This window comes from Bombus vancouverensis, chromosome 10, assembly GCF_051014615.1.
Source record: "Bombus vancouverensis nearcticus chromosome 10, iyBomVanc1_principal, whole genome shotgun sequence".
In the NCBI taxonomy this organism is placed as follows: domain Eukaryota; kingdom Metazoa; phylum Arthropoda; class Insecta; order Hymenoptera; family Apidae; genus Bombus; species Bombus vancouverensis.
Window position 1 is genome coordinate 6,052,076 of NC_134920.1, and position 27,117 is coordinate 6,079,192.

Here is a 27,117-nt window from a genome sequence, read left to right on the forward strand (position 1 = left end):
GGTCCAACTTTTATTCCTCTTCTTTTTTCAACGTGTAGCCATACGTGTATACACAGTGTCGAGAATATTGAATTTTAATTAGAAGAAATCTATAGAAATTCTTTCTAATCTTTTGAATTTTATAAGTAAAGAATTTGTTATGTAAAATGTCTGTGTTAATCAGACAAGACAAATTAACTCGGCATTAGTTTACTAATCTCTTTCTTTATTTATAAATACTTTTTACATGTTACAAATTATATGTATCGCGTGAGAATTGAAACCGATATTGGTTCATCTTTGTTAATTTGAAGATTTAACAGGCGTAAAAAAGCTTTTTCAACATAAAATAGCCTAGCGTGTTTTTAAAGGAAATAGGAGTTTCTAGTTAACAGATTCATTAATTACGAACGGAGTAAAAAATGTATCCGTTCTAGAACTGATGGGGAAAAGAAAAATAGACGAACCCAAAGTACAGAAGATAAAATAAAAAGCGAAATTTAAAACATCTGGAAAGAGTAAAGATGAAAAGCTCGGACGAGACAAAAGGTGTCTAAAGGCTGGGATCAAAAAATTGTATGCTTTCGTAGTGATACGAGCAATCGACCGTAACCATCGAAAAGAATTCGAATCGAAAGTGGTGGCTTTTGTCGCGAGGATTGCTATGGCTACCTGCTGGTGGTCGTCGTGGCGTCTGCAACGACGATGCCAACGACAGAGATGGAAAAACCGTAGCAATGACGAAGGCAGAGAGAATCCTAAGTGGTGGTGACTGCACAGGTGGGGGAACGAAAGGGGTTGGAGGTTCAAGGGGGCTACCTGACTCTACCAGGGATATGTATCGGAAGAAACAAAAAGTGGGAGGCGGGGGTGGAACAGTAGCGATAGCTAGCGATGGAATTAATTCCATTGGCAGTTAAACATATTTTTCTTTATGAAAAGAAGTTGAAATTAGATTAAGGAACTTGTAAGTAGTTACAACTTAAGTGAAAAAAAATATAAAAATGTTTGGTGCATTAACTAAATACTCGATCTTTAATAATCTCATACACTGTATAGTTAGATATTAATTAAGATGATTTGTATGCTGTATATTTTAAATAATAATATTACAAGCCTGTCGAGTAATGTAATAACACTTGAAGTCGACCTACGATTTCCATGTTATCTTTCAGTTTTACCGAGTTTTAAGATAGATGACATGCCTAAGGGGGGAAGGTTCTTTTTCTTATCTATTCCTCGGTGTTCGTCATCATTTTTCTGAGTCCCCCAGCTCTTTCAAATTTTTCGAATGCTTTCCTCAACCATATAGTACGCTATTCTGATACAGTATACATATTATTAAACCTTGATTTAATTAGCCACCTTTCAAAGCGATAGAGACTATTACAATGATTTTCCTACACGCCATGCAGTATGGGGTATTTATTCCAAGGTTTCAACAGAAGAAAGTGTGAGATCTATGTATAAAAACGAGAATAGGATATCATGGAGAGAAGTACTGCATAGTACTTCCTGTACTTTAATGGAAAAGCGAGGGGCTTCCACGGTAGCGTATCGATACAGTTTGCGAGGGTATCGTTTCCATCGCTAGAGTTCTCCACGTTGGTGTACGATTGGTAGGACTCCGTATGGGGACCAAGTAGGGGAGACAGAAGCAACGAAAGAGGCGGGGGGCAGAGAAAAGTGGGAGGAAGAGAGAGAGACGTATAGAAACGCGTAGGAGAATCAACTCGGGTTAGGGAGAAGGGAATACAGGAGGAGAAACGAAACGAAGACAAAACGAGACGAAAACGAAGGAAAACAGCGATGAAGGGGGAGATGTTGGGGGGGGCTTAGGAGGGAAGAAAAGAGGAATGGAAATACGAAGAGAGAAAGAGGGAGGAAGCGCGAAAGCGGAGCGACACGGAAAGGCACGAACGGTTCCGAGCGACGAGTGACGAGTTGGAACACTGAAACAGCGCGGAGGCGCGCACTTGACGCGCTGCTATAGCCTGACTTCGAACGACAGTATGAGCCAACGAACGTTACCTCAATACATCGATCTCTATCTCTTGTTTACCGTTTATTTTTTGCAGAAAAAATATCACAACAGGGAAATGATATCGAAAGCGAAACGAATACGAGGAATAAATAAAACGAAAGGATCTCCAAAAACTAAAATAGACCTGTAGATCGATCGATGGATCGAGTGAGAAACAGAAGGGGCAACGTATGGCGAAAAAGAGCGGCAATTTTAAAAGCAGTAAAAGCTAAACAAGTTCCCAAGAGACAGGATCGCGTCGCACCCTCGAAAACTACGGGGAGATCAGGCTGTCACCGTGACGCTCTCTTGCTTGCTTGCTACCTTCCTTCATCCTCGTGGTTCCGGGGTGTGGCGTGTGCAAACGGGCCGCGTATCACGCTCGTGATAACTGCCACCCAACGTTGTACGTGCTTTTAATAGCCAGCGACAGGCTGTTACCAATGTTATGACACCGCGGGACCAGTGTCGAGTTCACGTAGCCGGTGTCGCCGGCCGCCGGAATTCGTGATAGCGCGCCCACGATAAGAGCGAAAAGGATAACCTCTCCCGTCGAAGGAAAGAAAAAGAACACCGTAAAAGGAGAAGGACAGCGACACGAGAACAAGAAAGAGACAACCGGCCAAAGGGGGAATAAAGGGGGGAACAGGGAGAGTATACTACTTTATATGTATAAACGTCTACACAGACTGCGCATACACGTACTTACGAAGCACACAGAGCAGTGCACTGTTGGTGGGGGGTTGAGTGGGGGGTGCGAGGGAGGCGAGGGAGAAGAAGCCAGAGACCGCGGTGAAGAGAAGAGGAGGGGAGAGCATCAGAGGGGGAGGGGGAGGCGCGAGTGAGAAGGAACGAGGGACAGCAGGGAGGGAGAATAGGCGAGGAGGGCTGCAGAGGGCGGAGAAGCGTCCCACGGGAGTTTTTCGGCGGATCGCTGCGCGTCTAGTGTGATCTCTCGCGAGTAGTGGACTCGATCGATCTTATTGACGGTAGCGAGCAAGCGGAGCGGAGCAGTCAGTGCACGGTGAGAGCTCCGTTCGGAGGATCGCACACGAGACTCTCTCTATCTTTCTTTTCCTCTCTCCCACTCTGCTGCTGTCTCCTTCCCTATCGGCTCTTTCTCTGTGTGTCGTGCATGTTGCACGGTGTGTTCACGGTTGTTGCACGAGCGAGAAGCATTCGCCGGGAAGCCGAGCCGCGCGATTACACGCGATAAATACGCCTCCGCTAGAGACTCGCGCAGTGATTCTTCGAGATTGAAATTCCGGTGTCGCGACGCGTGTTGCTTCTTTTTTCTTCTTTTCGTGTACAAAAAAAAACAATCCTTTTCTTCGAGTGATTCAGTGTTGGCTCACTGTGTTGTCTCTTTATTGTGCGTGAAGAGAATCGGAGCGACGACGTGATAGGAAAAGAGAAGAGATTTCGAAGTGGAATTTATGGTAAAGAACGCAGTTGCAGACGTGGTCCACAGGAAGACGCAGAGTGAGTTTCCCGCTCTTTATATTGGAGGAACCGTGTGTCCAGTCGATTCTCAAGTCCCGCGGAGATCGTTGCAAACTTCGCGAACCGGTATACTCGCGAACGTACTACGTATTTTGTATGGTTTCAATTGAAGTCCTTGGACCCTCAAGGCAACCTAGAGAGATTGCAGACAAGCGATAAACCTTTATGGACGCATGCATAGTGCACGATGCTTTTTCTTGATCATATTATACCAACGCTTCGGTACATTGTGATCGATCGAAAGCAAAACTAATTCCCTTCAATTTTTTAATTTAATTAATTGAACGACTTCACGGCTTAGCCTTAGAAAGTGTACTACTTTACATATTAAATCGTATTATATAGAATGTGCTATTATTAAATTTTATCAGTTACGAAAGGCTAAAAATACGTATTTTTAATGTCGAAGGACTTAAAGAATAATTATTCTTTAAGTTAACCGTTCTGAATTCTTCGTAATTTTATTACGCCGTGAAAGGTTTCAACGTCTTTTATCTTTTCCATCTTTTCTGTCGTTCTTTTCTATCGCTTCCATCGAAGGAAACCTCGCGCGCGCGCTTTCAACTACCACAGACATTCAACGCTGCGAAGGTAAAATATTAAAAATACCAAATCTTCCTCATTCTATTGACAGTTTGTTTTTAGAGCACGATTAAAACCAACTGTCACAGTTTAAACGAGTTTTCGTCAGCCAATCTTCGAGTTTAATCGTCTCTGACGCACACTATCGTGAGCCCGCGAAAAAAGCAGCATACAACAAACCTAAACGATCCATCAGCGTATACGATGCTCCGAACATCCCGTTGGTCCTCCGTGAAACGCATGTTCGTATATGTTACGAAGACAGTAAAATTATACAGGGTGCTCCAATATTTTTTCCAACTACAATTCTTTAGTGTGTTTTATCTGATCGTTTTAGTTTCGAAAATTATCAGATCTAGAACCATTACACTTTTATGTATGAAAAATATTGAAATAAAAAGTATATTGAACCTGAATTAGAACGCATGATGAAAATGAGACTAAGGATTTTCTTAATGGTTCGTTCAAATGAAATCATTGAAAGGAAAAATATATCAAGCGAAAATTAAAACGGACAATGAATATAATAATACAGAATAATACACATCAAAGAATTCTTTGTCGACTCATTAAGCTGATGCAAAATCGAAGTGAATTTCATATAATAAAATAAGTCTCTTATTACTATCAGCCGTATATCTATTGCCAGGAACAGTGAACACACTGTAATGGAGTATTAATAGCTAGTGATTATGTTGATCGAAAATATATTCTCGTCTTCTACCATTGTAACCGTAATTTTTATTCTAACTGTTAACAAAGCTTCGATCTACTTATATAACATTCCTTTTTTTATTTGTTCTTGTACAACATATTAACATAGTTTGATCAGAGAAGAACACCTCTTGCAAACAACCGCCAAGTGGTAGACGTTCGTTCGGTGGAGATTCGTTCAACTCTTTTCTCTCGTTTCTTCCTTCTCTTTCCCCGTTTTTTCTCTCAAGGACCAACGCGAAGCACGAAAAAACGAGTCCACAAAGCACGCGTGTGTTACTGTTACGCAATCATTCGTCTATCATGTACTGGTGGAATTCAGGTCAGGCGTTGTGTGTCCTATGCGCTAGCTATTCGTCGGAGACATCGAGCTTCGAGGCATCGATTCTTCCTTCGTGACTTTGGAACCGATCACGTGGAATCCGATGGAAAAAAAGGGCAACGAGATTAGAAACTAATCCTGTTAGCTGTAAAATAAATAACGATACCTATCAGCCAGTGCTCGTGAACCGTCATCAAAGCATAAGATAGTCATCTCGAGATGCAAGGATCATTTATTCATCGCGTAATAAATTCAAGACAACGTAACGGAAGGCTAAAGGCAATTTTTTTATATGAATAACTTTAGAAGATAGAGACTTGTGATCGGTTATAAAAGACGTGGAAATTATTCTTCAAGATTTTGTTTCCAAGTTTTTGTGAATTTGGTAGCTGAATCTTCTGGGTTAGGTTAGAGAAAAATTAAGCAAAATCTATCTTCCTCTGTTTTAATTTGTGATTCCTTGCGAGTGAACTCTCGGAAATTGACTGTTATTTTATCAGGAAATTATGATCGGAAAAAGACAGGAATTGATTCTTAGGGTTTTTTAAATTTTTCATGAATTTAGATTAGGTTCAAGAGAAATTAAATTTAATCTTGATCCTTTGTATTTTACAACCATCGTTATAGCACATACACATTGATAATTTAGTTCTGTCTTTAACGATAAAGGAATGGATAAGAAAAGAAGACTGCTGTATAAATAAATGTTCAGACAGTTATAGGTCTTCCCTTCTCAAAACGAAACTTTTGATTTAAAAAAAAAGAGCTGCAGAAACTGCAAATTGGCGATATCGTAAAACTCGTTAGAGTGCAAATGGTCAGCATACCATATAGGTGATTGTTTTACGCGAGTGGAATTTGCAATCGGTCGTGAATAAATGCTGGAATCAATTCGAGGAGCCCGTTTGTCACAAAGAGAACATTCCAATCACCTTTACCTTTTACAATGAGACTATCAGGTTAGTTAAAACAACCACAAAAATTATCAATTTTATAATAATATATTTTTTGACATTTGTATGACCTTTTGTAAGAAGATTAAAACCTTTTTTTTTTATTTATTTATTTATTGATATTTACAATCAATTCTCGCATTGAGAATTTTCAGTAATTAAGATTGAAAACTTGACCCTCGTTTTGCATTATATATTTCGTCATATATCTTTCACTTTAACTATTTTGATTTCTACAACGTCTACGAGTCTCTACTTCGTATTTTAATCGTCAATAGTTCCAATGTAAATATAACGCGTCACCGATTACCATATCGACCAATTTTCTTCCTTCTCAATCAATCGACCATATTGCAAAAAAGAAGCACTTGGATTTCGTACGAGTTTAGTCACCGAATCGTTTGGTTTAGAGATGGACGGAAGACAAGCCGTCGAGGTCGGAAGCGGTCATTGGCCACGCGTTTCGCCACGTGGGTTGACAGATTTTCATTCAACCTCCTCTTTCCTAGAAATAACCGGTTCGAATGAATGAAGCCGAGAATTCCACGGCCGAATCATGAACCGTGGTCGTCTTTTGGGCGAGACACAAGCCTAAGAGGAGAGATTCTTCCGAACGATGGTCACGTTTACTGGAAAACATGGCACGCGACCATTCTCGAGTACAACTACGTTATACAAAAATTCTTAAGTTGAGTATATGACGTTTTTGTCATAAAAAGAAGTTCTGAAATTCTCAAGCATAGAATTCTTAAGTACGTGATAAGATGCAACTAGTAGTTGATCTTTTATCGACCAGAATGATGGTTGCTAAACGTATCGAGATGTTTCGTTATGTAGACGCAGTTGGAGAACATAAAGCGTTAAATGGTTAAGAAAGACGCGGGAACGGGTATCTCTGTGAATGGGAGTGAGTTATCAGGCTGTCAGAGTGATTGATGATAAGAGCTTATTACGGACATTTATCGCGATTCTGATAAGGGGAAGAAACGAGCGTAGCTCGTTAAACGTCGCTTACGGTACCCTTCGTTATTTGTCGCGATAACGATTGCCTATCCTTGGTGGTGCACGCAAATGTGATTTAATTGATGTCCCTTGAAATCGATGTGGAATCGTTCTATATTTACTGACGACCTTTTTTTTGTAACAGGATCCAGTTTTGCGTCTTGGAGAAAATAGAAAATTTTTAATGGACACAGTGTAAAACTTAAAGCGGGCTTCTTATCATGTTCGTTTTATTTTTAAGGCAACGTTTTGACTGTAAGTTTGATATAATTATAAGACTGTTTGACTGTTATAATAGGTAGGTTTACATCCTTTCAGACAATTATAGCGATAGGTCCGAGGAATTTTTATTTAAAACCACTTGATCAGTAGAATTTCTAATTTAAGTTTAACTTCTAATTCGACTTGAAATATCCTCTCAAATTTCTACGCTTGTTCTCATTAATCAAATCTTTCATTTCAACTCCTTTGAATTCAAATAGTTTATTAATCTGGACGTGGTTCAACAGTGCTATACTTTTTTAGCTATCTCCTCATCTCCGCATAATGCGACCTAACTTAGGATTCAGATTAATCATCCCAACCATTCATTAAACTTCCATTTATCTCGTTTTTCCTTCCCATAATACCGACTCGTACATAACACGGCGGTTCATTAAGAAGCGTAATCAAATGGAACAAGAACACGAATGAAAATCTCGTTAATGAGAACTCCTGCAAAGGATCGGAAAAATGTAATCGATGATGTGTGTAGTAATGAGAACAGACGGTGGCTAATCAAAAGTAGGATTTATCAGTGGCAATAAACAGCCACGTGTTCGAGCACGTGGTGTGCCGTGCACGTTGTATGGCCCCCACGATTCGAGGGTAAATCGCGACCCTAACAACTGGCCTGGTATAAGTAGACGGCTCGGTCCAGGTGGTCTTTACCCCTGGGCCATTTTTGAAAAGGTCGAATCAGCCACGCAAGATCTAAACCCTCGTCCGCTTCTCTGATCGATGATTGATGTTTTAAAAGAACCATCATCATCGCCGTCACTTCTCCATCCGTAAAACGCATCTATCGTTTTTCTCTAAATCTTTTCTTTCTTCTTTTTCCTCTTTTTCTTATTACATTCGGGAGAAATGGTTTTCGTTTCTTCGTGAAGAATCCGTGAAGCGTATTCAAGCCGGCCGCGTTTAAACAGCGAATAAAAGAAGAAAATAGTTGGTAGTTACGTTTGTGGCTTATGCGTGTACCTGGACGGCTAAACTTCCGGCGGAATCGGTAATAAAAGAGGCGAGTATTGGTGGGAGTAATGATATAAAGCCACGTCGCTCGTATAACTCGCTCGTAAATTCTGTCCGTGGCCCGGATAGATACTGGGACAGGCACGTATGCACGATCCCGATGCTTCCGCGGGAATTACGATGACGTTTGAAACGAGTTTGTCTTTCAGACGGGGAATATCAGCTCGATATTGTCTTGAGGACGTTTCAAGGGTGGAAACACCATACAGCGCGAACTGATTTTCATCTTGTCAAACGCTATTTAAGAATTATTTCTTGGCTAGAAACTTTTTTATACAATTATACAAATTAATAGTTTGAGTTTTTGCAGATGCAAATGTAATATAACGTATTTTATGTAGTGATATGTTAAAGGGAGAAGATTCTTAAATTATAGCAATTTTATTGAATTGCGTAATTGAACTAATATTATAAAGAAAATTTTATCAATGCTAATAGTATCTTTTACACAACACACAGTCACAAGTTTGACAATAAGATAAGAAATTTTATAAATCACAAACAAGATAATTATTCCGCACGACTTAAAATTGTAAGAAATATTTATGTAGCAGAAACCAAACCTTTATTCTTCCTTTCTTCTTCTCTCACTCTCTTTCTCTTTCCTCTCTTCCTACGATATAGGAAATTTATGAGATTAAATAATATTAATCGTGTTATGAATGCTACATTAAATAATTGTCCAAAGATAAATCCAAATATATACGAGATCAGATAAGAACGTTAAATAACCTGATCGAAATAGAACGTCCAAGTTTCGCTTTCTGAGTCATGATCGACCTACGTGTGCCGATTTTATCTAACATCTGATATAATGGTTTCGCTTTTACTCTTTGGAATACGTTGATTAGTATTGGAGCAATGAGGTAAATGTTACATGACCAGTTACAAACTGTATCCTATGATAGTAAAACTTATCTTCCAGGTTGATATTTTTCTGTACAATCGACGCGATACATAATCCTGACACTGTTGAAACAGTAACATTCATAAATCTGTAAATTACGTAGCAAGAATTCTGTCTTTCCTTATTTCACAAACTTAGGATTGTAATTAGTCGGCATATCTACGATCGACAAGAAATTTCTAAATGTAGCAAAAGTAATAAATTTAACCTACATTCCTTAGATCATTGTAAGTCCGATTATGGCCTTGTATTCTTAAATAAATTTTTTATCTGTAAGGCAGGAACGAGATAGTTAACATTGCTATGCACGATTAAAATCGACCCGTGAAAGTTGGAGGATCGCAAGTTTAAAATAGAAGCGATTAACTAATCATGATAATTCTTATCACGATAAGTATTAAAATTCGAATGAATGGCGACAGAGTGATTCGATGAAACGAGAACGATTTCGAAGAAATGGAAGAAACAAGGAAAACAGGCGTGAAGTCCATGATCCACGAAATTCATGGACTCTTGGATCATTGAATCTCGACCTCTCTTCTTAATGAATTTCCGTGCTCAGTTTCAGTCGTTAAGGCCAGGATGCGCTTTTACTTATGCCCGTCATTAAAAAGCCGCGCTACGTGGCGCAGATAAAGGGAGAACGTCGTTCGCCTTTTTTTTTCTTCCCTCTTCTCCTTCCCTCTCCTTCTTTTCTTTTTTCTCTTCTCTCTTCTTTTTTTTTTATTACCGGCTGTGGCCTGTTCCATGGCTCAGGGCAGATTTATTTCCGACGAGATAGTCGGAAAAATGAGCTCGCGGACAGAGAGATGCAAATGCGCTCCTGGTACCGCCTCGCTCCGTTAGAAAAATGAATCCTGGCCGGGGTTCTTTTCCTGTGGAAAAAGACTCGACGCGACTCTTTGAAGTGGCTCGCCAATCTACCTTCTTCTCGTTCGATCGACACCGATTGAAAATTGTCGGTCGAGTGTGTGGCCTGTCACCAGAAGATACTCTACAGTGACTCACGAAAGTATTTGAACAGCCACTATAGTAAATTTTTATGTATATATCGTGTACGTATAAAACATTTTGGAATTTCTAAACATTTTGGGAACTAAATAGAATACATTTACCTACTCCATATTATTCTTGATTATAAATGTAACATTTATTTATGATCTAATAGATGCGTGAATTACGTGTATTGTAATATGTGATAGTTATATGGAATTCCCTGAGTGGAATCCTGTTAAATATTTTCTGGAATTATTTGGTCGAATTCACCATGTGGAATTTCGTGATATGGAATCGCTGATCGCAAAGGGAACGTTTAGAGACGAATATAACTAACCAATGGACTGGTGGTCTGTGCTGGTTTAATTAAATTTATGGAACGTAATATCCTATCAACTTTGTTGGAAATCTGAGCATGAAGTTTGTGCATTGTTAATAGTAGTTTCTAAATGCTATTTTCATCCGCGATATATCTTCAGAGTAGAATACGGAATACTGTTCTTTGTGCAAAGAACGTAATATCGAAGAATCCAGATCAATCAATCAATTTTCCAAATTACAATCACATCAATTTTCAATCTCTTGGTCCTTCGTGCGACAACTAGGTCGTTTATGTTCACCTAATTCTTTTACCATTCTAGGTTTTCAAAGCACTTGAAAAAATTCCAAGATACTTATCGAAGTTTATACTATGTTACGCAATCGGTTTCTAAGTGACACGTTCAAAATATTTTGCAAAAGAAAAAAGAAAAATTCGCTTTAAAGTGGAATACGAATGAAATTTTGTCAAGTCGTGTGCACAGTGTTAGCGGAATATTTCATTTCAAAGGAATATGAATTTAACCAATTTATTCTTCTCGAAAACGCCCCCGACAGCAGACCACATCGTTTTACTATAAATTAGTACTCCGACATCCAGCACCGGAATTTCCTCTTTTACAGTTAGGTCCGTGTAAAACACGCTTGTCTCTCTTTTAAACGCGAGATATTACAATCGGAAACTTTTAATTGGGCCGAGAATTTATAGCTAGCTACCGTACGAGTTTCCCATCGAGTCGTTTTCTCTCGAAACGAGACTGCCGATTATAATCACAGCAAATTACATTACGGTGGAAGATGGCCGTGTTCGACGCGTTTTTAACGACACGATCAATGACACGTGTACACACCAGGAGAACAATAAAATCGTGGCGGGATGTTGCGACTCGCGTGGATGTTCCTCCAGGTTTACGAGCGTAACCATCGTCGACGTCGTTAGTGGCATCGCGAAACTCATTTTCCACGACGATCGATGAGCGCTCGGAGATCTTGCAAGCTTCTACAAGTTTTCACAGATTCACATGTGTACGCGTGTGTCTGTAAAATACGATGCCACGGTCCCGGCTGGCCATTATGCTCGTTTCTTTTTCTTTCAAGCCATGGTCGCGAATAATAAATAAGCCAGCCAAGAAACCGAGAGACCTGATAGTTCGATACAAATGCAAAAGTCCAACGTCTGACGAGAGATACGAATATACCAGGATTGTCTGCATTTTGATATTTCAAACCGTACAATGAAATGTCTCGTCAGCGAACGTTTCATTTCGTAGAGCGGTGGAGAGGAGGAATGAGTTCACGCACGTTTTTGGTGTTCGCGAAATCATTCGGAATAATTAAGTGACCGACCTCAAGTCGAATCATTACGTGACTCATTCTACCGTGCATTAACGAGCATTCTGCTCGAGAACGGGAACATTTAGTATTGTTCTCGAACGGATAGGAAAGCCTTCTTTGGCAATTGACGGCAAAAAGACGGTATGCAAACTTGTAGAAACAAAGGAATTTGATAATTTTCATTTATGCAACTGTTTTTAAAATTATTATACATATTACAATATAGGGGGCGACAGTAACGTGTACAAGCAGATATAAGGTGATTCCTTATGAAAAAATAAGAAGAAAATGTGGAATAAAAATGTTTCATACGAGGCTCCGTTCTCGAGAAAATCAATTTTCAAAATTTATCGGTTATATCATGAATTTAGCTAATTATCGGCATGGTATGTACGGAGGATTATTCTACGTGCAAAAATAAGTCAAAAACGTGGAATAAAATTCCCGTTTAAGGCCCCATTTTCAAGAAAATGGAGTTTGAACCTCTTTTGTTAAGAATTGACCTACTACGCTATTTAATAATAAATTTCCATATTTATCTTTCTCAGAAACAAAGCATCTTGTGGAAAGATTTTGCTCTACATTTTCGATTTGTTTTCACACGTAAAATAACCTCCTGTCGATTATTTGTTCCCGTTCAGCATTAGCCATGTTCAAGTATACTTGATAAATTTTCACGTTCGATTTTTTCGAAAGCAAAGCGTCATATAAAATAATGTTCTTCTATATTTTCTTCTTATTTTCTCGTAAGGAATCAGCTTATGCCCGTTCGTACGTGTTATTCAACCGTACCCCGTATAGTTAAGATATAGTCAAAATATATTATATATCCGTTAAGTGTAATAATTTTCTCATTTAGTAGCATTAGCTTCAGAGATGAATTCAAATGGAATTTTATCCTATTTGTTATTTTATTACGTGCATCATGTAAATTCCGAATTCGATGAAATTTTAAATTCCACTCTAAGATAGCTCACGTATTTCGATTGAAAGCACCGTTCCAATGGAAGTTCGATCGTGCGGATCAAACCACGCCGAACGATATTCCATAAAACGGAGGTAACGCGATACAGCTCCGTTTCCCGTGATATCGGTATCACTTTTCGCACCGTACGAAGAGTCTAGGCATTGATAAATTTTGACTTTCCATTATTCGCGTACGGAGCTGAGCTCCGATGCCCACTCGAAGATAAACGATTTATGAAACCTTGAAGGGGGTAACCTTGGGAAGTTGGAGGAGGTTATTGACTATGAACACTGAACACCACGACGGCCAACGCAAGGTTTTTCATAGCTGGTTTCCCTTCCCGAGAGGTCTTTTCGTCGTCGATTTCTTTAAACATCGAGTGTTTTCGATAATAGAGAAACTCAACGGAGCAGAGAACTTGGATGCTTGAACAGTTTATAAAGGATTTATAAAAGGAAATGAACCTTTGTGATCGAGAAATACGTTTAACTTTAGGTTTCGGCGAAGGATTTTTTGACTCTTGGATTATATTATCCGTAAAATTATTTTATATAATTAAGTTAGCTAGATTTGACAGATATAATTTTTGGGAGAAATTTTGGATACCCGTTACAATCTAGCGCTAAAATTTTGTTCAGATTTATAAGTAATGTACTATGCTAACGATACAATTCATACAGCTATCCAAGCATAAAATATTATAGTTTCGGTTCGATAATGTTGACCAAATCACCACGAAGCGAGTGTATTCACTCTACCGGTGTATCCAACACCAATTGCACGTTTCTACCAATGTACACGCCAGCATAATCTCACGGGCGTACACGTTAAGAGATTAATCAAAAGGATTACATGCTTTATAATAAAAAAAGAAACAACTTACGATGCAAATAGATATACTACACATTCTTTATAAAATACAGATATTGCTATTTTATTGCATTAAATGATTAAAATCCTTCCTGAAACGAAAACAATCTCAAAGCTCAATAAATAGAGACAACAAATATTTTAATCGAAAAATTTCTAGAGAAAATTGACTTAATCGATATTGACTAAAGAATAGCTCGTAGACCGATTAACAGAAACCCGATCTCTCGTAACATAGTCGAGCAGATTGTAATTGGCAGTCAGTCGGCCCTTGCAAGTCACGTTTCCGTTGGAGCAACGATATTCCAGGCGATCCATGAACGGAAGCGGCATCGTTCTCGCGGCACGTGTTACAGCTGGAATCCTCTGTCACTCTGGCTGAAGAGTAAGAGAAACACAAGAAGTCGAGTAGGACAGAAACCGGGGCGAAATATATCTCAACGAGTGCGACCAGACGATCGCCGTTCAAGCGAACGCACTCTCTAGCCGTGGGCTTAGCGTGGGCCCGAGACCTTGTCTATTTATAAAGTATACAGTGTATATGCACACACGTGACGGCGTAACGCGTCACGATTCCAGCGATGCCGGCCAGGTAGCGCGGAAAATCGAACCGCAATAAGTGATTGGTAATTTCAAACCGTTCTGCAAGGCTGTTGTCCTGACACAGAACACGTCTCAGATCGTACAGGTGCATAGGTGGTATTTAACATATCTTCGAGCGAAAAGCTACGTGAATAACATTTCTTAGGTAAAGAACGACTCTGCCGTGGCCTTCTATTTTCTATCTCTATTTTTATTTCTTTTTATCGGTATTTCACTTTCGTTTTAAGAGCATCTTAAGTTCAAGTGTTAACTTGAACATAAGAAAGCTTCATCTATCGATTCATTAGTCAGATCAATAATCTACAACGAATTGATATGGTTTTTAAATTGGAGAATTTGCAAATTCCAAAATTTCGAACGTTCGAAGCTTGACGGATCAAAAATTTAACGATACGATAATTTGCTAATATGAAGAAGCCGATGATTTAAAAATTTAACAGCTCGATCGCGATGTAATCGGATTTTATCGAAACGTGAAAATTCGGGAACTCGAAACGTAATTGTTAACAAATTTAACCGCTTGGCAGTTCCATATTTTTGAATATTAAAGTTTTTTTAAATTCAACAATTTGAGTATTCAAAAATTCAGATATTTGTACTCGATTAACTTCCTACGAACCCATTTTCTTGCAACTCATGGTCGACTTATAATACCCTTACTTACCTATAATATTATTTGACGTATAATAACAGTTTCACGGATAATGAGCGAAGGATGGTTCCTCGTCCAAGAGTCAACAGGGTTCCAAGGGCACTTGTTCGATCAGCGCGGAAAGAGTTTCGTAATCCGATCGGCGACGATGTTACAGAATATTACTGATTGTATCGGGCGGTGAATTTATTGGGTACGCCGCACGGTGGAAATTTATGCGACGGAATTCAATTTACATTTATGACGGGGCTGGCCGCGTCGCGGTTGCGGCAACCTGTGCCCGCAACGAATAAACAACCAGCTCTTTATAATCTCGACCATCGTTGCTCGTCAACGTGAAACTCGATGTTCCCGTACTAATAATTCACACCTATCGGTGCTGGTTCGAGCTGGAGAATCGTGACTCTTCGTGAAAGATTTCTTCTGGCGAGTAGAGACGTGTCAAAAGGAAATGTCAGCATTATTGTGAGCAACTTTGTGTCGTAATTACGCTGATGGATTCGCGATGACAGTCTGGATGGATTTGCGGCCTATTTAACTCGGATTTACGCTACTTTCATTGATCGGGTTTCTCTGAACGTGAGATTGATTATTAGGGACTTTTACAGATTCTTGAGAGAAGTAAAAAGGATTTGGAATCTTTTAATTTTCAGACGTTCGAAGTTTTAAACTTTCATACCACCGAATCGCTTAATTTAAAAATCTTTAATTTTTTGAATTTTCGAGATTTTGCGTTATTGACATCTTTTATTTTTCTTTTCCTTTTTCTTTATTGTGTTCATAAAAATATGAACTTCCATAATTATTCGTAGTGCGCAAGTAAGATAATAATTCTTGAAGGTTTCAATAATTTCGCTATTCAGATTAATTATTCGTAAGTATCCTAAGACAGATTTATCGGTGATTAATGAACTCCATATTATACTTGCTTAAATAGTATGGATGGTACTTGAAGGTGGTCCTTGAAATTGTTAGTTTAGTTTAGGTTAGGCTCGTGCGCGGGATCAATTGATTGTTCAAGGCTAATCGAGAATGATCATGGTATTTATAAGCTTGGTACGTTTTATGTTTTATACTTGTAAATGATAGAATGATATAAACGTGGATGCAATTATTGTAATTGCAGTATAATTCACATTAGAAAACTATTTTAATATCTATGGATATACTAGCTACGTTAGTTAGTTATTACTGAAGGCAGTTATGAGAAGAATTCTTACGAAATTCCAAAGAATTTCCAAAGAATGATAGTTGAGGATGATGAAGTCGTTGACGTAAATTTTTCCATCATTTCTTCGTTTTTTTCTTGAAAACGATTATTATATCGAACATATAGCAGCGCCTAAATTATTCGTGCTCGCGTTTTCTGAGTCAGAAAAATCACGAATGATCGAAAACTATATGAGAAAATTATAATAGGATAACTTTTTCCTGGTTTTCTGCTTTTAACTATTAAATTACTACTAAACGAAACTGCTGATGAAAATGTAAATTCCTAGATTTATAGGTATTTTACCTGTCATTTAAAAGTCAATATCTGTTAAATATGCACGAGAGAGGTAAAAATAGTAAACTGTAAACCAAACAGAAACATTTTTTAACAATTTTTTAATTGCTTTCTATTCGTGACATTGTTCAGTTATGTCGACGTTTATTTATTATTTTATTTATAAATTAACCCGTTAAGAGCTAACGACGCGTTATTTCAGTCTGCAATTTTCCTCTCAATGAATGTACACCATAAAGTTCTATATTTTCTAGCATCGTTATTTCCTCCTCAACTTAGACCTTAGAACTTTATAATGACATTCGATCAATTTCAATCTCAATCTATAATCATTGCTTCTTTGAAAAACGCTCGAAATTTCACCAGCGTTGTTTCATCGATGATCTTTGTAAGTACACCCGCGAAACGTTTACGAGAGATGGTGATACCTCGAGGGACGTCGTAATAATTGATTAAGTTTGCGTTTGTGGCGGGGCATTGGGGGCGGTTGGGTGGCCGGTTATAGCTGTCGGGCAGCGGCGCTTGTTGAACTATGGAAACCGTTTCAGCCGGCTCGGCCTACTTAGGCCACCTTTGTATTTTTAGCATTAGGGTCACACCGTACGTCGTACGGTCGGCTACCGTGCCACACACCATCCTGCCTGCCTACCTTCCTTCCTTCCTCGCCATTTCAAAAGCGTAGCCGCCTCTTCTGTTTGTCGTGTGCCCGGCGTGACGTGACGCGTCGCTCGTGCGTGGGTGATTACAACGCGGCCCAATACAAGAAGAAAACACTTTGCTCGAATGAAGAGGAACAGGCAAGAACGCGTGTGTCGTTCAACCTACCTCGACGCCCCTCCCGAGGATGAAAGTTATTGGATAATTGGACGCGAGACGTCGCGCGTATATGTCCCGTAAATTTCAACCTCTTTCAGATTTTCTTGTTGTTCGTGTGAGAGCCTCTTTGCACGAACAACGTTTATGCGTTTCCAAGATATAGTTTATAGATGGCTGTTGCTCGTTGTGTTGCGTCGCGTTCCGTCGTGCTTGAAAACGCCGTAATCGACTATTGTGAAAATACAACTACGCTATGACGAATGTGAACTTTGAACTTTTTGTGCTTTTTAAATTTTATAATCTTTTAAATTTCATAGTTCGCAAACTTTTAAACTTTCAAGCTTTCAAATCCCAAAAAGGTTTCTGAATCTTTCGATTTTCGAACTATTCAAGTCGAAGTGGCTGCTGCAATACGTAGGCAATTCCACTTTCCACTCGCTTCAACGAAACCCAACTAAGAATCAAATATTTCTCTAAGAAAATTGTGCTATTATAAATTCGTCGACGACGTTAATTACCTATACACACATAAATTTTTGCACTTTCGTAATTTTGCACCTTAGAGTACGAAACTCGCGCTCCTATCTCTCTTCCGATAAATAAAATTGATATATTAGAACTGTGTCCGTTATTTCTGTAGACGTTTCAATGACCAGATTCTAAAGTTTTTCAACATACGAATCTTCTGAAATTCCACAACTTTTCAATTTTGTAGAACTTGGAATTTTCAATCGAAGATGGATTACACAGAGCTTACAGCCGGAAGCTTTGAATAGAAACGACAGTGCAAACCCATACCATAGAAATCTGAAAAATATTTGAATATTCATTTTCGAAAGCTACTATTCATGTACCTGTCTGACGAAAGATTAACTTTTGTATTTCAGAGTTATCGAAAGATCGCGCGACAAGTGAGTACACCAGATAGCGCACCAGCAGGCTTAGGCAGTCCACAGGCTGGAATAGGCGGGCTGCAACAGCATCAGCAACAACCGCAACAGCAAACGCAACAAACGCTTCATCAGCCGGATCCCATGCAGCAATCCAAGGACAATCTGAATCCCGCGGCGAACCAACAAACCGGGGCACTTAGGAACGGAAATCCTCCGCCTCCTGTCGTTTCTATGGTAAGTACACACTCGGTCTCCTCTTATACATTACAAGATACTCTGAACGTTATATGTTTCGAATATCTGTTGAAACGTGTGCTTAATGTTCTTCGAATCCTCCTCTGATATCTATGACACGTAATCTCCCGTAAAACGTAGGTAAATCTTATCGCGGGGGAAATTTATTCATAGGGAAGAATATAAAACTGTAAGAAATTGCCATGTTTTGTGAATAAACTGTACATAATAGGAAGACACGTTCAGAGAAGGGAAATATTAATTTATCTTTATACGAGGAATATCTCGTGCATTGATGAGATACCAGACATAATCACAATATTCCAATTTTAATAGATGCTTCAAAATCGTACATATTGGAATAACTGAAAAAACAAAATGACAAAAGGATGAACAAATTATGAAAATATAATTTTTGTAGAAAAAGAATATTAATTTAACTATACATGAGGAATATTTCACACGTCGATACCCAGAATTAATTAATCTGTTAAATATTTAAACTAAATAAGTGATCATCACACGCAAACACACAATTCTTCAAATTTTCAATATTTTATCTTCAATAAAATATGCACGATTAACGTATTATCCTAAAATAAAAAAGAAGCAAAGATGTTACGTAATTGGATTGGAAATTTGTAAATATTCTGCTTGGAAAATTTCTTATCCGGAGTATTAGCCAGATTCTAGTTCGCGTGTTAGAGGGATCCGATTGTCTGGCACGATCTCAAATGGAGTTGAAAATCCTCGATGAGATTACAGGCGTCTTGGTCCCCAAGGATAACATCGATCCCTTCCTGCTTAGCCACTCCTCTCCCGTAATCTGGCACAGTATATCGGCATGTAACACGTAGCACTTGAGGGAATAAACAGTGCGGCCCTATCGGTATGGCCCCTTGGTGTATTTCGTGTATACCAATGCTAAACCGAGGCCAAGGACCTTGACCTAGACCATTGCGGTTCATTACTTCAATTTGTCTTCACCCTGCAAGGGAATACGCTTGCTCCTCCCCCGCTGTGTTCCACAGATTGCGTTTCACCAAACCAAAGAAAGAACCAAAGCAAAGCAAAAGTCGTTGCTTTCAAGAACCAAAGCAAATACTCGCGGTCTTTTCTTTCGAACGAACTGAAGCCTACAATTTGTAATTTTTGTTAAGAGCGAAAATAACATCTTGTATTTTTGTTTTAAGGAAGTTTTGCAAGATAGCGAAATATAATCAAGTAGAAAATTGTACAGTAAAGGTTCGAAGTTTTCTAATAATAAAAAATTATGATTGATTAGAATATACATTTTTCAGATTATCTTACTCTTCAGGAGGGATAACGGGATTGGAAATTTCATTAAAGCAGGAGTTATTAAATTTTCAGAGTTTCCCGTTGATAAAAGATTCGACTAATTGGAACATAAATCTTGCAAATTCTCCAAGGAGAGTGATAGAATACAAAATATCGTAGAGCTTCTATTAAAGTTTTTACGGTAAATATTATAAAGTTTAATACAAATTTTCCAAATTATGTCACATTTTCCAGCAATATTTCTAACTAAAATTGAAAATAGGGAAGATTGGAAATCTTTTGTCCAATTCCAAAAGTACGACAAAATTTCCACGGTACACTACCTTTCAAGATAGATTCTACTTACATAAAAAAAGAAATAGATTTTCTTAATGGGATATGATAGGTCCACTTATAATGAAATGGTGTATCTCCTAAGTCAGATGTTATTGATATTAGAGAAATTATAACAACTCAGAGCAATTAGACTTAAAACGGTTAAACTTTCGTCCTCATAGAAATTCTTGCAGAGAATAAAAGTTCTTGAAACGTATGTATTAGTCTGGAAACAGTGGAAACCTTCTTCAAAGAAAACCTTCAAAGAACCTGTAATTTCATTTAAGAAAAGCAACAAAGTTCTAAAAAATGAGAAAACCTCCTCGACTCTCGCATCAAGCAGCAACTTGCACCGGTATAAACCAGTCTTTCAATCTCGAGGAGCTTCCTCGACGAGCGTCATCCGGACTGTCACTTTCAACGAGGCTGAGAGGAAGAGGAAAGTCGATCGAGGAGTAGGTTGAAACGTCGGAAGGAATGCGGTTCTCCACGATCGTTTCGAGCTTGTGCATCCTCTCTCTGGATTCTCTTTGGCCTGGTACTGCGAGGTTACTGGGCAAACCAGTCTGTCCAAGCGCGAACCGACTCTGTTTTCTGCTGACGAACACGTGTGAAGATTATCCGTGTGCAAAAATGCGCGTGTTAAACCCGCGATGTCTGTGCCGTGAACGAGGTACCAGTCCATCCACGACTCGTCCGGTTTGACTACCATCCAAGGCTGTCCCGTTCAATCCTCAGTTCAATTTTCTCCCTTCTGGCAGAAGAACGCGTTTCCAGAACAAGTAACGAGCAAACGGCGAAAATTTACCGCTCCGTTACTATCAGCCATCGTCAGAGACATGCTAGAAATTAATCCTTTACTCATCGTCTTTTATTCTTGCAATTTCGTTATCGAAGGTGTAAGAAGTTGATTACAAAAATGTTTACTTCTCCATATTTAGTTTTCAGAATTGTTCGCTCTAGGCTTTAATTTATTTTCAAATGATTTCGTTCTTATTTCAAGCCATCAAATCTCCCAGACTTCGCTCGTATCATGAATTTAGGCTCGCAATGTATACGCTTTCCTATACTGGTTAATCCTTTCTTTAAAAAAGGCTTCCACGTTCATTCTCTGCAACGTATAACGATCTTCATCCTCCGAGCAACATCTAAAAATCTCCTCACAAAACCCTTCCCAACGAACATCTTCTTCCTCACTCGTACCCAATGTTGTCCACGCTGAAAATCTAAAATTCTTTATCCATTCTATCAAGGTGCAAATTCCACTCGTCTTCGTACATATGGACAAAAGGCAGGGATACAAGCACGTGTACACGATCTCTTTGATGATTTTTTTCTCCGTAGAATCTCGAAGAGTGAAAAACAGCGCACCCGCGGAAGGAATCACGGAAGATAGAGACAGGTATCGGCACTTTGCTCCACGCCGTTGGCACCCTGGGTGCGTCGATGTGCCAGGCTTGTTCCTCTCCGCCCGTCATTCTCCGCCTCCAACCCCGCTGCCACCTCTTGCTCCTCTCTTGATACTGCTCGCTTTTCCTTCCCCTCTCTCTGCTTCTCTCTGCCACTGCCTCTGGGACGTTCCCTTTTCTCTACCCCTCATGGCGTGGTCGCTGTCTCTCTCGCTAGGTCGGTGGTTCCTGTTCCTGCGGGTATTGATTCGCGTTGGCGGGCGGTCACCGCCCCCATAGTCGCTGTCTGCCGGTAGTCTACCCTTGCCCCGGCGTTATGCTGTTATTTCGGCAGCCGATTTCCTCGCAGCCCTTGTCACGAGGCAAAAAACCGCGAAAACGCGATAGCCAGCCAGTGCTCGCGCCGGATCGACACGCTACCTCGGTAAGAGCACCGTTCTTCGCATCGCGATACCTCTTCCTTCGTATCCTGCTTTTTTCTCCCCTATCCTCCAACGGTTCAATCTTTAAATCTTCTGTTGGATAGAATTGCCATTTCGGTTTCATTTTATCGTTCCTTCTTTTTAGAAGTGAGACAGGAATTTCTGGAGCGTATTTTCTTGGGGATTTTTAGGTGAAGATTCTTTGGTTTTGAAACGAGAAACGAAAGAATTAGAAAATTAGAATGAAAAGCTATTCAAGTGTCTAAGAAAGGACATTGATTTTAAGACACAGGTCAATCAACTCTAAAAAAAAATGAATTTTCTACCAATTTTCTTCTCTCTGTGTTAAGTATATTTTCATGCATTCGTTCGCATATTTTTCCTTATCCTTATTTTTTCGTACTTTGCTCACCACCAGTCCCAAAGCGGGATAACGTATAAATCTAAAAGTACACAGAACGCAAAAATATATGAAACATCCAAACTGTAGTATTTGTCATGATATCTACTAGGTGAAACACATTTTTGTCTGGACTGTATTTTTTAAATTACATTCATAGAAATTTCCGTAACTATATGTACTCCAGTAATCGCTATCCATTCAAAATCCCATTCCACCTTTACCATTCGCATCTCCAGTTTCTCCACGAGCTAAGGACTGATAGAATAGCTTGTGATCGTCTTAGATAGCTTGATCGTCTTAGGAAGCTTGATCGAGGTTGGAATAATTGCGGCAAAACGCCGTGTTGCAGTCGGTGACAGTCGACAAAGCAGCATAGCGACTGAACGAACGTACCAGAGGGCGAGCAGAAAGGGCAGCACGACGCGAATAAAGGGCTCGTGTTCTCGTGGAAACACGTGTTTCGTGCCGCGTTCCGGCGCGCTTGGCACACTCGCGTTATAAACGACGGGCCGCAGCGTTAATCGCGCGTTTCACCCCGTGTTAAACGAGGCTATCTGAGCGCGTAAACGCGGTCAGTCCTGCGATACGGTAATTGGCAATATCGTCGCCGATAAAGGAATCAACGTTACAGCCGGCCACCCGGCCCGACGCACAATTATGCAGTAAACCGAAACCGCGAAACGCGGCACGCTCGTTGTCCGAATGCACGAATTGCGTCCGACCGCGAAGCACGTGCGGTTTTCGCTCTGTCGCGATCCACGTACACGCCGTTGCGTACAATTCAGTTTGCTTTCTGCTTCTGTCACACGATTACGATCATTTTCTACGAATTGTCATACGAGTATACAGAAGAGCGTAGAAAAATGAGTAAGATAGACGTGGCAACTTCTTTTATGTGTACGATCGTGAATCGATTCTAATTGTTTTTAGATCGAGGAATACTGCTTACTTGCATCGACTGCATTTACAGTTTGCTACATCGGAATGTTTAGAGAGCTTTGCGTTATTCGTGGATAACTTTTAAATTGGGAGTATTGGAAATAGCGTGAAAAAGACGAACAGTTGCAATTGTGTTTTCTTGATCGGAATTAAGCATTGAAACGCTTACAGAAGTATCAAAAATTGATTACGAGATTAGTGAGAAATTAGGGATATTTTAAACAACATGTTTGGAGAAAGCGTCGTCGAACTAGTGGAATTGCGGATTGAGATTAACGTCTAAGGATTATTTTATAGAAGAGTCTTTAAACATTATAAATATGTAAATGTCTCAAGTTTAGTCAATGTGTGGCGAACTGCGTCTGTTCAAAGTTTTAAGACACGGAGTAAAGATCGCGCGAAGTAACAACAACTGTTGGTGAACACTTGTGTCGCGGAGAATGTTTGAAGAATATATTTGAATCTCTAACGATTCGAGGAAAAAATAGTTGCGCTACTTATGGAGCAGAAGGTTGCCAGCAAGGTATACAACTCAAAGAATGTGTGCATTTGAATTCTTGATAAGTTCTAGGAAACGTAATGGTGTTACTGAGAATCGGTTCTACGAGCATCTAAAAGGTGATTAGCCTCGTATCGATGGAAATTTTAAACAGAAAGTCGAAAATCCTGGAACCAGAAAGTTAGGATATTAAGAAACCAGAAAATTAGAAAATCGCAGATCGAACATTGAAAAATCCGGAATCCGAGAATCCGATAATTTCAATTATTGGAAAATTCCAAAATTCGGCAATTAAAATTTCCGGAAGAAAAATTCGCTGCAGTCGTTTCGTTCTTGAAACAAACTAGTTCCTATAATTTTTGATATCTATATTTCAATCCCATGGCTATATCCTTTATCCATACCCAATTCACAAACCACCATGAATTTCTCGACGCACGTCGATCTCAATTTCACCGCTGGACGCAGTGGTCGAACCGCGGACGAAGAATAAGCTCGCTCGCATTTCTTAGAGAAAAAGCACGGAAGGTGTAAGCCCACGGCTTTGTTTCGAGATTTTTTCTCCTTCTCCTTTTCTCTCTACGCGAGATCGTTTGAGGCGCATTGTTTTCGCCGAAAGCGAGCCAGTCGTGAATAAAACCGTCGGCTAAGATGTAGATAGCGCGGGATACCCGTTTCTGCTGTCCCCTTTCCTGTTTGCCAATTCTTTCTCGTAGGCTCGATTTAAACACGCCGGATTGTGCGCGTATAAATCCCGTGTCCCCCTTGCTCCTCAGGGGTGAGACGAAAAAAGGAACGAAGACGAAAATTCCGTCGAAAAGCTATCGACAAAAGCGTCGAAAATTTTATGGGCCCGATACAGCATCTGTCGACGAGACTATCCTCGAAAGGAACGTTTTAACGAATGAGCATATAAATCTTGCGGGTCGAAAAACCCGAAAAAAAAGAAGTACGGATGGAGTGCTTGAGAAAGTAACTTCGAACTGATAATTTCAATATCGAGACTTATATTCTTTTTCCACTCGATGAAGAATTGTATTATTCGTGCGAGAATTATATTAATCGTTGTAAATTGTTCGTGTGTTTAGCAGTCTACGCCTTGAAATGTTTTAATATGAGAATCTTAAAATGAACAGATGTGGAAGAAATATTCTTAAAGTAGATTTAGATGTTCTTCGTTATTATTCATGTTATTCCGATATCGAAATATTGTTCGAATATTCTTTGAGAGAAAATATTCTTAAAAGTTGTACAAACGCGAGTCAATCGACAATTCCTCCACCGCGAACTTTATATTACAGTTAACCTTCTTGTGTAATATGAAACATTTTCCTAAATCCATCGGACCATTCAACGCCAACGTAAGATCAGCTCAAAGCAACGAACTAATACACCATCGTGTCTCAGGAATAAATTCAGATCGATTTCGTCGCACGATTGCAAAGCAACGGCGAGATAGAAATTTACAACGAGCCACTCCTCAACCCTTTTCCTTTCTGCTTGTCGCCGTCGGAAAAACGATGGAAGCGTCGGAGGCCGCGGTTACCGCTCTCCCGTAATCGTCGCCCAACATATAAACAACGCGATAAAAGTTGTTTTACTGCGCAAACGATTCCGTTTTTATCGGGTTTCATGGCATGTGCCGCTCGCCGATCGCTGGGTTAGAAGCGACACAAAAAAAAAAAGAAGACAACAAGAGAGAGAGAAGAAGAAAAGGGAAGAAAAGAAGAAAGAAAAAGAAAATCATATTAAAGCGATACGCAAAAAACAGAAAAAAGATCGTTTAGCACCGTTATCTGTCGTACCACCAGAGGAAAGGGCTGCAGAAACGAGCTCCAATGGGGACATCGCGTTGATAAATGAATTTTCGTTGCGATCATCCGCGCGCGCACGCAACGGATCGCTTAATGAAATAAGCGTATCGATGCGGGACTGATTGCTGTGGCTAATTCGTCGATAAATTTGCAGCCCCCTCTTGTTTGAGTCCGATGAACGACTGCCAGGGCTTCGAAGATGAAACAGGGAATGGAAAGGGCCGTAGAACGTTGGCAGAGAGAAAAACGGACAGAGAACGGTGAAATTAATTTCTGGCTCGATTTTCAAAGCGGTTTAAATTCGCCCCTGCCGTCACGCGTTTCGGCCGGCCTACGCGTAATCGAATATCGGTCGATCCTCTCGCCAATGTTCCCCTCGTGATCATTCGCGGATGGAACAGGTGTGTACATGGGGTAATTATTCGTTGCGTGTACTGGGGCGGGTCTGCTAGTTGGGGAAGATGAAGAATTTTTTTGAACAGCATGGGGTTGATGGGGTGATGCACGGGGTGGATAAAGCGAGGCGGAAGTATTTTGTCGAGGAAGGAACTGAAAATTCCTTGGATTCTTTTTCGTAAAATTGACGGAGAATTATGGGGTGGAAGAGAAGAAACGATTGACCCTGTTACGGTCCCTAAATGTTTCAGCTTTCAATCTCATTTTAATAACAATCTAGAAAACAACTTTGCATGTTTTCAGAAAATTGTTAGTATACAATTGAAACAAGACAGCATATATGTCAATAGCTTGTAGGTAACTCGATACGAATTCTTGTAAGGTTACGTGTATTATAAGAATAGGGTTGAGGGTTTAATTATGCCAGCCGTAAAATCGGATAAACGTAACGATGTAATAATATGTTTAACCTTTTACGTGACAGACATAGGTCTGATGCGGATCGCTCACGCTATATTCTTCTCCCAAAAAGGATGGGAGTGGCGAATGAGTTAGAAAAAGAACACGTGTGTATCGCAAACATTGTAACGTTGGATTATGTATTGCTTGCTTTAAAACATATCGTTATAGTATAAATCAATTCTTAAATATTTTTTACTTTTACCGGTATATAAGTGATTATTACGATATTTACTTCTCATTATTTCTTTTTTGTTTATCTCTTCTTCTTTGGAATTAACTACATTTCACAATCTTTGTGAGCAGTTTCTAAATTTAATATTTATATTTATATTTATATTGAAATTATAAATTTCATTATATTGATCACAACGCACAAAGAATTAAAAACAGGAAGTTGTAGTAAAATCGAGCTACTCGTAACAAAAATGATCACTTTACCAAGCCCATTCCACGACCACTTAGAAACTACTTGCGACTTTTAAGATTAGAAATGTTCTCGTATGAATTTTCTAGAACCTTTTCTACCGTAGGCAATCAGAAATCTAATAAATTATTCGAAAATACCGAAGCTTGTCGTTGTTACAAAGTATATTTTCATCATTCACTGTGAAGACGTTGTGAAGGAAACAACAAGTAGGAAAATGTAGCCTACGGTTTGAAAGGCTGAAAGGTTTCGTTTGGTTGATTCGTGAA

General features: G+C 39.4%; 1 protein-coding gene across 3 annotated transcripts in view; it reads left to right on the forward strand.

Moving 5' to 3' along the window:
* The window catches only part of Tet (tet methylcytosine dioxygenase-like), a 146,915-nt gene that overhangs the window by 93,365 nt on the left and 26,433 nt on the right, over positions 1-27,117 (forward strand). For 2 of the 3 annotated variants that reach the window (XM_033336140.2, XM_033336138.2), the window contains exon 4: positions 18,227-18,466. In XM_033336140.2, coding sequence (XP_033192031.2) covers positions 18,227-18,466 — 240 coding nt within the window. Of the gene's footprint in view, positions 1-2,934; positions 3,485-18,226; positions 18,467-27,117 lie in introns of those variants that run through there. The other variant, XM_033336144.2, reaches the window with a different exon arrangement.